The sequence below is a fragment of the Watersipora subatra genome, chromosome 1, assembly GCF_963576615.1.
Source record: "Watersipora subatra chromosome 1, tzWatSuba1.1, whole genome shotgun sequence".
Taxonomy (NCBI): Eukaryota; Metazoa; Bryozoa; class Gymnolaemata; order Cheilostomatida; family Watersiporidae; genus Watersipora; species Watersipora subatra.
In genome coordinates this window covers 37,738,507-37,751,329 of record NC_088708.1, presented here as the reverse complement: position 1 = coordinate 37,751,329, position 12,823 = coordinate 37,738,507, and the positions used below count along the sequence as shown (strand labels likewise).

Sequence of the window (12,823 nt, the reverse complement as noted above, 5' to 3'; positions counted from 1 at the left end):
GACTAAGAGCGCAGGGTGCAATAGACCAAGTTTTTGTTAACACTACCCGACGGATCCGTGTACCAAAACCCGAACTTTAAAGTCAAAACCCGAACCCGAAGGACCGGAATACCCGAAATCTCTATTACCCGATACTCGAGAGAAGATAAACCCGCGAGTTCAACGAGTATTACTACCCGTGCCCAGCACTAATGCTGGCCATAAAGATGCAGTGTTGAGCGTGTTAGTTTGTTAAACAACTCTCTATCCATTAGACTGTGGTATTTGAAGTATTGGTCTGTGAATTATACAATCCATGATAGATAGCTTGTGAAATCGGTATAAATAGTGAATTACAGTTTTTGATTGTTTCTACCAACGCTGACGAGTCGCTCGGCTGCCCGGAGACATACTACAAACCTAATTGCTATCGGGGTAATTCAATAGCCCCGTACTACAACATGACGTAAATGTAGGTCTACGGCTCTGATTAGCTGGTTAGACTGATTGCACACGGCGAAAGAAAGATTTTATTTTTGTATTACTACTCACCGTTTAATAGCCAGTTACTCCTAGCTTATTAAATTAAATAGCAGTAGTAGACCAGATTAATAATGACTAGGTTAAAAACATGCTCAAGTGTTAAGCTATCATAGACCCTATTTTCTGCCACCTGTTGACACAACAATGCCCTGTGGCCCCCAGACTATTTTGACTGTTAACGCTGCGAGTACGAGTGTCAGTCGATAAAAACTAAAAATAATAAATAAATTGAAAAGAAATATAATTGATTTGTAAATTTGAAGATGTCTGTTTAGAAAATTTGAACATAAATTCCATATCAACAAACCCGATACCCGAAAAACCTATAGGCAAAGAAATACCCGAGCCTAGCACTGCTAGCTACCCGATACTCGACAAACCCGAACAGAAGGGGGCGGGTCTAAACCCGTTGGCCAAAAAGTACTCATGCCCAGCACTAGTTCACACTATGCCGCCGTATCTCGGCATTGATGCAACAATACTCCGGTGATTGTCGATGATGACAATGTTCACACTAGCACAAACCCATCCGCGTTTGTATCAGGGAACAGTCGTCGACATTACGTTCTCATATAACCCTTTAGCGACCTCGAGGCTACGATGGAAAAACCACTAGCGTACCAGGCAATAACTGGCCCGATTTGAGCTTTCGACATGACTGCATAGAAACTGCAGTAACTTACATCAAAATTGTGGCAGCTACATAAATTGACATGCATATGAAAGCTGAGAAATTTCTCTACAAGCTGATGCTTCTTCTATGTAGATAGCTTGCAAATATTTACCAACAAAAGTCTCAATTTGTTGAAGCGAACTTTTTATTTTTGTACGTCATTTTCAATTGTATTTTTTTAATTGATAAAGGCAATTGACAGTGTTGTATAAATAATTCTCGCATAGATTCATATCTTCAAAACAATTTGCAAAAAGAACAGGTCATCAAAGAGCATTGAAAGTGTAGTTATGAGCTCTGTTACAATGCAGGAGCACTTTTTCAAATTTTCAACGCGTGACCCTAACGAAATGCGAAAAATGGAGGTTTGACATGGTCGACTAAAATCTAAAATTGGCTATAACTCGCATGCAAATTGGCATGGAGCTACGTATAAATGAATATGCATTTGAAAGCTTACAAATTTCTCAACGGACAGCCATTTATTTCCTGCAAATCGGCTGTCAAAACTTTAGTAAAAACTCTGATTTAACAAAGTTGTCACCTCTCTATCATGAAATATCAATTACAAATATATTTTTAAAAGCAATATCTCTGCCAAAACTGGTTTATGATAAGCATCTGCATGGTGTCTTATGTTTACAAGAGTTTGCAAAAAATTGGGTTATCCAAGCGCATCAAAAGTTGAGTTAGGTGCTTCTGTGCGGGAGCAGACCTTCGAAATGCTCATGACGCCCTAGCGATATGCAGTGCAAATGTTACCCGACATGGCTTCTCAAACTCTGCTATAACTCTTGGGAAAACTGGCATCAGACTGCAAATGAATATGCATCTGAAAGCTGAGATATTTTCCTTCAAGCAGCTTGCCAAGACTGCAACTTGAGATCAATATATTCACAAATATGATTTTTTACTGGCAGATTTATGTGCATTTCTTGAAATTATAGATTTAAGTAACAATTTTGCATATAAACTCATTGCACGGATTCAGGTGTGCTGCAGCTAAGATCCATGTGTGCTGCAGGTAAGATTAACTGGTTGTGCACAAGAAGAATTGAGTGGTGAGCCTGTATTCACACATTTTGTGAAGCACCAAAAGACAGGAAGCAATATTTATTATGAGCAGATACAGCAAATGATGGGGAAATCATTCTGCTAGATGGCAAAACAATATGAGAACTGAACTCTTTTGATTAGGTGGGTGATAAGGGCAATGGGCAACAAATACAACATATCAATACACAACAAATACCATAGATAATGACATTTCAGCGAACGTATGTAAAAAGCTAGCGATACAAAGCAAGGAAGCATTTGCAGAAACTAATTAAAATACAATTTGTAAATAAATTTATTCTGCGTGGTAGGGATCAAAATATGACTCGCGTAGAGATATTTCACAAGAGAATCTGCTGCCGGTACCTTCAGCTTGCTCTTGCTCATCACCCATGTATACAGACGACTTGTGCACATAGCCAGAGACAGCATCGGAGAACAAATAACTTTGATCCAAATCTGTTAGATGAAATACACTGTCTGAAGTTGAGCCGTCCTTTCCATGCCAGCAAGCTTTCATCTATAGATATAAATTTACCAGGCAGCAAAACAGAATATAACTGGTCGCATATAATGGCAAAAACATTTTCCAATTTGAACAATTTATTGCCAGCCGGGTCTTCAAAATTGTCAGTAAAAGGTGAACTTGGTTCTATTTTTCTTTCTACTTTCAATTTTATTAAAAATCGAAAATGTAAATATTATCAAATGTAATTAAATCAGCTCCTCTTTGATATCCGTCATTATTCCCTGTTTCAACGCCGGTCGTTTCAATCCCACTTTCACAATGCAATTCACTCTGTTGACCTTTCTTTTCACTCCCATCGTCTTCCCTAGATTCTTCTGGCCTGAAATCCTCTTCTCAACTTCTAAACCAGTCGATGTCTTCCTCTAAACATTCTTTTTAGCAGAGCCCAAATAGTCGTCTCTGTCATTGTTGATCAGCTTTCCATAAAGAAAGATCAAATCTATACAACGTGTTCTTTTTGCACGTGCGCATAAGAGATTATTTATAGCCTCAAAACAGTAGTAAAAAACCTACTGAAATTGCTCAAAATATTAATTTTAAATTTTAACGCTATTTTTAAAATCAATAAGACGTTTTAAAAAAAGTCTATCGAAACCGGAAAAATGTCGGGTTTTTCGGTTTTGGTACGCTGAGATATTGCTCATAAACCGACAAAGTTTGGTTATGGATCGCAAAGTATTAACGCGGTCAATGGAGCGTCTGCGATGGGCGTGGCCTAATTAATAATAAACCATTGAGACACACGTAAACATTCGCGTTTCGGTTTAGTAGCAAAAGCTAGTACCACGCGCATCGAATAATCGCTTTTGTTGAAGATGGATAGAAAATTAAAACTAAGAAAAATACTTGTCTTAGCATTGCTCAGACGAAGAAACCGACTTAGACAACAGCAGCAAGCAACAGAGCTTTACACCTGAAAGAGGCATAAAAGAAGATGGTGGATGCGTCCAGCCTAGAAGAGAAGAAATCAAAAAGGACAATTTAACGCACTCTATTATACATTGCGCAATGAAGACTGTGAAATGATTTTTTTTCGGTGAGTAAATATGCATAGGCCTTACGAGAATATTTTCATAAACTTATTAAAAAAACGAGTCAGTATAAAAATGCTGTCGTGTGTCTCTGGTTCCTGCTAGTCCAACGAGTGTAATATAGTCCTGCAGCAACTATCATAAACAGAAACCACGCTTTCCGCGATCGCGAATTGTTTTCAACGAAATGGTTCACATTACACGTGCTGTTGTCGATGCTCCGCAAACTATCGGGAAAGTTTGACAGCTGCAAACTTTCCCGACGTGTCCGCGATGCCACGTCGATGCCATCACTTCACGGTTCACATAATCGACAATGAATGCCAAAAGGGAAACGCCGAGATACGGTGATATAGTGTGAACCGGCCTTAATAGTCCGAAAAGTCCGGTAGTACTCTATAAGGCGGACACATACACACATACGCGCACACGCAGACAGACAACGATTGCCATTTATAGTAGATATATAATTGAGACATTGAGACATATACATTGAGACTCGTATTCATATACATGTACACACTTATATATATATATATATATATATAAGTATATATATATAAGTATATATATATAAGTATATATATATATATATATATATATATATATATATAAATTTCTTAGGTGTTTTTAGTAGTTTTTTTTAAATAAATTTAAAGTCCAAACGAAACTTCTATCTATGAAGATGATGAGTTATGTTTAACTCACCACAGTCATAGGTTATTAACACCTTTTCATTTTTGACCGGCATCTTTCCATAAGCATGAAGCCCTCTGACAGCGCAATAAAAACCTAGCTGAGACATGGCAAGTAAGTTCTTGATGCAAGGGTTCAGGAATTTTAATTCGAACTTAAAGTAAAAAATTCTTTTCACATGTACTGATGTAGCCTGTTTTCCCATTCAATAGGACAGGAGTATAGCGAAACCCGTTTTAACACTTTCCCGAAGGGGTCAAGGATGACAAAACCTCAGTCATTAGCCGCGGTCTGTGGGCATATGCGGCTTGTTGGTAAAGGTGGCTAGATACCACAGACAGCTTGTTGGAGGGTTATTTTTTCCTTCGTGAGTCATCTGTTTGTGAGCACAAGCTGCGCGACTTGAACATGAGGTTTTATGGTAATTAGTGCAGTCTTACTAACAAACTCTTACTAACGAACTCTGACATTTCTTCTATTTTTTGTTGAGTCTTATTATATAACCTATGCATCTATTGTATGTGATTTCTCATTACAACTGTGTTTCAGTGCATATAAATATAATCTACTCAGTTTATAGCTGCTACTATAATTATTAGTGGTAGTGGTCGGATATCCATTGCTGACAAAGAGCATAGTGGTAATGGTCGGATATCCATTGCTGACAAAGAGGGTATTGGTAGTGGTCAGATATTCATTGCTGACAAAGAGGATAGTGGTAGTGGTCGGATATCCATTGCTGACAAAGAGGATATTGGTAGTGTTTGGATATCCATTGCTGAAGAAGAGGATATTGGTAGTGGTCGGATATCCATCGCTGAAGAAGAGGATATTGGTAGTGGTCGGATATCCATTGCTGACAAAGAGGATATTGGCAGTGGTCGGATATTCATTGCTGACAAAGAGGATATTGATAGTGGTCGGATACCCATTGCTGACGAAGAGGAAGACCTTTTATACTTTTGCATGGACTTGCGGTTCTTTGACTATTCCAGTTTCAGCAAGTTGTAGACAGTTTCAATCAGTTCTGAGATTGTTGGTTTTGATTATCAAGTACCCTACAGGATGAAAATATTCGATAGGTATAAAAATTCGCCATTTCGCGAACAGTCAATTCCGTGAATTATTAAATTTTGTGAATTATTAGTTCTACTTTCAATCACAAGGAATAATTACTGCTTCAAATGAAAAAATAGCCGCTAGGCAGAAGTACAAAAGGTAGCCGAGTTCCAAAACATTTGTAAAGTCATTGCCGGTGCTTCGAGTAAACCCCATTGCCAATGCATCTAACTTCTTTACAAAATTATTCAAAGTTTTCACAAGTTATTCGGCATGGCGTCGTCATTGTAAAAAATCTCTCCTACAGTCTTTTTACATTGAAATCAACTCCATCAACCTCTAATACCGAAGTTGAGGATGATAATGATTCTGATCTGGACATTATGGTATGTATTTGATTTGCAGTGCGGATACGTTTTTCCATAATTGACTGCGTTAGTTCATTCTCTTGTTTAAACACTGATCGCTTTCATTAAATACTTCAGCTATTGTTTTTGTACTTCCTTTACATTTATAAATATTATTTTCTTTTTTGTGTTTACTGCAGATTGAGAATGAAACAGAACATATTCCGATTACAAAAACTAGAGACAAGTAGTAATATTCACCAAGACAGGAATATTGGCAGAGAAGCAACCAGTCAACCTAAACCCCTTCATCAACAACAACTTCTTGATATCGCTGCAGCAAACATGATTATATTATATATTTTATTTCATGTATAGATATATTATAATTTATTACAAACTTGAATGTACAAATAAAATATTTCAAATGCAATTAAAATTTTACAGATGATAAATGTAGTAAATATAAACAGTTTAGTCTATATGGCGGTTGTCTGGCAATAAAATTAAACTGATACTCTTGATAAGTAAAAACTTGCGTGTAATGGTGCTCTCTGTCTAGTTATTTCGGTAATAGTAGCTCTATATCGCTGTCACTGTCTTAGGTAGTTGTTAAAGGCGATTCTCTCGCTACTACATGGCTGGTAAGGAAGTTCTTATTAGAACTCTCCTCGGGGCCTACTATTGCAAAGTTCTGCCGGTTGGCCAAAGATTTGTGCTCGTAAAGGTGTTATTATTCCTTTCTTAAAACATATATATTCTCCTCGTTAGCAGCTTCAATCACTTCTACCTCAATTTCAAGACATCCCTGAATGGTTGGTGATCTTCTAGGAATGACATCTACCACCCTTGCAGTCATTGTGCCTCCGTGTATGATGAAAAATTTCTCTTTCTCAAACTAAAACAATTAACGAAGCCGTATGGATGCAAAAAATAAGTATTGCGTTTTACAGAAGAACAAAAGTAAAATTCAACTATTAATTTAGTAAATTGTTTTAAAAAACTCGTTACTTACCACAAGTTGTTGGTGCATCAAAGGCCTCCAAATCGATGAATATTCGTGGAAAGCTCTGAACGCAGCAAGAAATTTATAGCTTAGCATGATCGACTCATAGTTGTAAGCTAAATAGAAACCGAAACACGCCGTGTGCGCATGCGAAGGGTTAAATCTATTGCTAGCCACAATAGAGTTAACTCTATATGGAGAGTGATTTTGATCACCCGCGAATAAATTAGTCTGCGAATATGCATGAAAAAGACAATATGTGCGAAACTTAAGTCCATGAATAATTTCATCCTGTAGGGTACATGTATATTAGATGTAACTGGCTCAATAGATGTCATTTAAGTCAAGTGAGCAGCTCTAATAATGGTATCTTTATACATGTTCACTCTTGTATTCATAGGTTCCATTCTGCAATCCTATGAAGGTTGCCTCTTCAGTTGAGAACGTCTGGGTGCCGTGTGTGGATGAAGAGGAGAAGAAAGAGCTCTCTCACTCACTATGGCTTAGCTCTGGTTCCATGGGCATGAAGGTCTGGCTCACGCTCTCCTCTCAGGTGCATAAGTACTAATTTTTTGCTATTTAACATTGTATTATTTGTTGGTTCTGTAGCAGCACCACAGTGCATTGTTGATGTACATATGGATTTGAAAAATTCTTTTAAGCATTCACATACATTGAATAGCAAAGTGCATAGAGTAAAAACTTGAACCCAGCATTGTGGAGGGTGATAAACGCTGTATATCATATACATTGCATGTTAGCAACTAGATGCCACATGGAACAACAGATGTTTCACTGCTATAGTTAACAGTGAGTAGTTGGCTTCTCTTTCTGAGTTAACCTTTCAGGAAATAAGAATGGTTCGTTCAAAGCTATATTCATCTGGTCAGTGCATAGTAGGTTATGCGCCTTATTACTATGGTATAACATGTATTGATGATTGTCTATATATATATATTTCTCAGAGTTTGTCGTCTGTTTTTTGTCGTCTGTTCTTCGATATGTCCAGATATAGCTATTAAAACGTTGGAATAAAAATTTCACACCTTGTTGGACTTGAACTCACGAAGATTGTGAACACAGTTTTGTAATTCAGTACTTTACCACGAGACCACAGAAGCTCTTACAATTGATTGCTTGTACTACATAACCGATACATCTTTTTTCGTTTTCACACCCAAATGACGTATTAATTGAAACTCTATGAACTCTTTTAGCTCTATGAAATGCGATGCCTTTTTGTCCTCGCCGTACTAAGGCTAATTGGTTTTCGGCAAAATGATATCAGCAATAGAGTCTCTCGAAATTAAAATTTGGCGATTGTTTTAGGGGAAGGCGGGGTACAGTGTGCCAAGGGCCAAAGTGATCCACCATATATTTTTAAAATTGTAATTTTTATTTAGAGTTATTGTTTTTACAAGAGGTCATGTGATCACTGAAGGCACTTTTGAAGAAAGAAAGAGCACTGGAAAGCTGAAGGTAAAAAATTTATTAACGGAAAACTGATTATTGATGTTTTTTGAAAATTTTCAGCTTTGAATTTGTGGTCTTCATTTTGCGTTAATGCTTTGTTTTACATAAACAAAAAAGTAGAGAAATATTATCCCATACGATCATAGTGAGCATGTAAAACATGAAAATTCTTGCTCATCTACATTTTCTTGTATGTTTATTTTTCTCAAGAAAAGTCAATCGGGGTAAAGACAAAGTGAGCCAATAGCTCACTTTGCCCCGCACATACACAACCTCTTGAAAATGTTACACAAAACTAAAGCAAGTACTGCTTACATTTTAGAATGGTATGAAACTACAAGTGCAAACCTGGGCAGGCAGACATAGGTCAAGCAGAATAGGCTGCAAAGCTTATTGGAGAAGGAACTGGAAAGTCAATTAAAGAAGCTGCCAGAATTCATGGTGTTAACTGTATGGTTCTTAAGAGGTCTTTTGAAAAAGGATGTGTTGGAGGTGCACAGTGTAGAAGTGAAACTAGTTTACACCAACAAGCGAGACGAAGAGGTGGCTGGCCATGTAAAAAATCTAGACAACATATTTCATGGTTTATCCACGGAACAAGTACGAGACCTTGCTTACGAATTCAGCATGGCTAATGACTTGAGCATTTCACCAAGCTGGTTAAGAAACAAGAAAGCAGGTGAGCCGGTGTTTAAAGTGTAGCAACATGTGTCTACTTGGTTTGGATCTACGCTAAAAACATCCAAAGTAACTGTGACGAAGAACAAGACAGGAAGAATTAAGAAGAAACAGCAAGCAGATTCTTCACCAGAAGAAGAGTTGGGACAGAGTTAGCCCAAGAACTATTGTGTTCTGAGATAAAAAGTCCAGATGAAGATGAAAGTGAAGATGTGCCAACTCCTGCTAGGGACAATATTAACATCAATGATCATGTTTTAGTTTGGTATAAAACTAGTAAACCTAATGTTTATTATGCAAGAAGAGTCATGAAATGTAATGAAAACTCTGCTACCATCAACTTCATGAGAAAAGCTGGAGACTGCTTTGTTTACCCAGAGGAGGAAGACATTTATGACGTCGACTTCGACGTCTTTGTCACATTTTATTTTTAACACAGTTAAACATATTAAATATATATTATATGCAATCAAATCACATATTTATTGCTATGGCTCACTTCGCCCCATTGGTTGGATCACTTTGCCCTGCTAGTGGGGCAAAGAGAGCCAGGTGTAACATGTTGCAAAAACAATAAAATCTCGCGATTGATCCAAAGTGAATCATTACAATTCAAATACAATAATAACAACATGTTAAATTTTTATAGACCAAGTTTGAGCTTAATTCAAACAGTCACTTATTTTATTTGAGAAACAAAAACATTGGCTCTTTGTGCCCTGTCTTCCCCGATTGTTGTACTGATTACAACTAAATAACCATTTTCTATTGGTTTTCTCAGTTTGTATTGATCGTATCATTATGAAATCATCAGTTTCCTAGTTTACACACTTGCTATTTATTACGCATCTACATTTCTTTGCTCTCCTAATTCATTTCAGCTGCTATGAAGACTAGCCCAGGCACACCATGTTTCCTTAATTCTGATAACAGCGCATTAATTTATAGGTATTTCCACGCTAAATGATGTGTTAAGAGAAACTATGAATTCTATTAACTATGAAACACAATGCTTTTTTGTCTTCGCCATTCTAGGGCTAATTTGTTTTCTGCAAAGCGATATCAAAAATGGTCATTCTCGAAATTAAAGTTTGTCGATTATATCTCAGTTCAGTGTCATCCGTTAAAATCAACCGGTTTGCAAACAAATAAGTAATAAAATTTTAGTTAAAAGTTTACTAAAATCATACGAAAACTTCTTTCAAGTATATTTTTAGTAAACTAAGTTCGTATGTTAGATTCAGCGTTTATGTTACACGTCTGTCTTGAACGTACGAACTCTGCACATAGTACATCGTATTACTACAATTTTTTGCAGATAATAACCACAAAATGCGCTAAAGTTATTGTAGGTAACTATAGTTACTAAAGTTAGCATATTGCTTTGTTACTATTTTTAATGATGATGATTTTTACCAAGCAGTGATTGCATTAGATAATTACTATGGGTTTCTATACCGCTCTATACATCTATACGATAGTTTCACCTTATGATGCCAACACTGAAGCGTGACTGAAACAAACTAGAACCATATAATCGTATACCAAGTTATTTTCATTGTAATTGTAGAAAAACAGACTACATTAAGCCATTACTTGCTAATAATTTCATATTTACATTTAAACACCTTTACAGTTTTAATTTTTCTCCTAATTCATTTCAACCTGCTACCATTTTTTCAAGTTATGAAATTTTAAATTTACAGTTGTTTGAAAATATTTACAGCTGTTTTATTAATTTTTAATTTAGTTGTCCTGCAAAAAACCTTTTCCTCATGATATGAAGTTTGAAAGTGATAGTTGTTGGACAAAGTTTGAAAACCTTTACAGTTAGTTTTATTTTCTCACCATATTTGTTTCAGCTACGCCAAACACTTTTTGCATGATATGTAGTTTGAAAGTTAAAATGGCAAATGTTGTTATAATTTAAACATCAATCAATTTTCTGTTCAAAGACTTGTTTTATTACTCGGGCAATGACGGGTAACATAGCTAATATATATATATATATATATATATATATATATATATATATATATATATATATATATATATATATATATATATATATATATATATATATATATATATATATATATATATATACTGATGAAGAAGAAGGTTGCAGTTCACTAGAAGAGAGTGCTCAATATTAAAATAGAGCATTTATATAAACTATATTAAGAACTGAAAACTTTTAAAACATTTTACAACTTAAAGTTTCATGGTTGCTACCATTCATCAGGTAAAATTAAAATGATTTGAAGCTCATATGACTGTATGTAAAAACACATCGAGTAGTTTAACGATAAAGGCCAGCTACATATATGGTAATACAACAATTTAATTGGTTCATGTCACAGCATTGCAAATTAAGTGCTTATTTGAATGTCTGCACTTTGACACAAGCTCGTTTCTTGAGTTTAAGCTTGCAAGCTCAGGTTTGTATAAAATGAAGTATTTCTCCCAAATACACAAATTACAGCGTTTACTGGTCTTATTGTAACTACTCGCTTTTTTCAACACTCTCCACTTGATGTCGTGCTGGATGGATCGATCTTTAAGCTGCCATATATAATTACTTAGTTCTTTTGAAGTTCGTTTTGATGTATTGTGGAAGCTGCTACGATGGTTGTAATATATTTTCTTGAATGAGCCCTCTGTCAAGCCAACATATGTCTGTTTGGTAGCATTAGGTTCTTTGGTCATAACTGTAACCTACTGTAGATACGTGCACACAAGATCTAACCATCCACCTTCCATCATCAAAAACATTCCAGCATCAGTCAACCTGCGCCTCTCCGCAATATCATCAAATCAAGATATATTTAGACAAAATACAAAAGAGCACCAAGAAGCCCTTAATAGAAGTGGATACCATCATAAACTGACATTTAGTGAGAATATAACATCGCATAACACCAGAAGCAAACGCAGGAGAAATATACTTTGGTATAACCCCCCCTTTCTCTAAAAATGTTGCCCCCAATATAGGAAAGCTTTTCTTCAGAGCTCTGAGTGAAGAATTTCCCAAAGATCACAAACTTTATTCGATATTTAATAGAAACAATTTAAAACTTAGCTATAGCTGCATGAAGAATATTGGACAGATTATTACAAATAACAACAAAGCGCAGCTATCAAATGAAAAGCCAACAGCAACATGCAACTGTCGAGATAAAAGGACTTGTCCACTGCCAAATGCATGTTTGTCCAGTTCCGTCATCTATCAGGCTACAGTTATGACCAAAGAACCTAATGCTACCAAACAGACATATGTTGGCTTGACAGAGGGCTCATTCAAGAAAAGATATTACAACCATCGTAGCAGCTTCCACAATACATCAAAACGAACTTCAACAGAACTAAATAATTATATATGGCAGCTTAAAGATCGATCCATCCAGTACGACATCAAGTGAAGAGTGTTGAAAAAAGCGAGTAGTTACAATAAGACCAGTAAACGCTGTAATTTGTGTATTTGGGAGAAATACTTCATTTTATACAAACCTGAGCTTGCAAGCTTAAACTCAAGAAACGAGCTTGTGTCAAAGTGCAGACATTCAAATAAGCACTTAATTTGCAATGCTGTGACATGAACCAATTAAATTGTTGTATTACCATATGCCCTAGGACACTTATATTTCGCTAGTATTTAGTTTCGTGAGTAGCACACAGAGTAAAATTTCGCTGCAACTTAATTTCGCAGCTCTGATGAGTGCGAAAATATAGTGATGTGAAAATAAATACAGT

General features: G+C 36.0%; 1 protein-coding gene across 4 annotated transcripts in view; it reads left to right on the top strand.

Annotated features, from left to right (window-relative positions):
* Nucleotides 1-12,823, top strand: part of LOC137401554 (guanine nucleotide exchange factor subunit RIC1-like) — a 133,083-nt gene that overhangs the window by 59,558 nt on the left and 60,702 nt on the right. For all 4 annotated transcript variants that reach the window (XM_068087998.1, XM_068087990.1, XM_068087982.1 and 1 more), the window contains one exon: nucleotides 7,320-7,472. In XM_068087998.1, coding sequence (XP_067944099.1) covers nucleotides 7,320-7,472 — 153 coding nt within the window. The remainder of the gene's footprint in view (nucleotides 1-7,319; nucleotides 7,473-12,823) is intronic.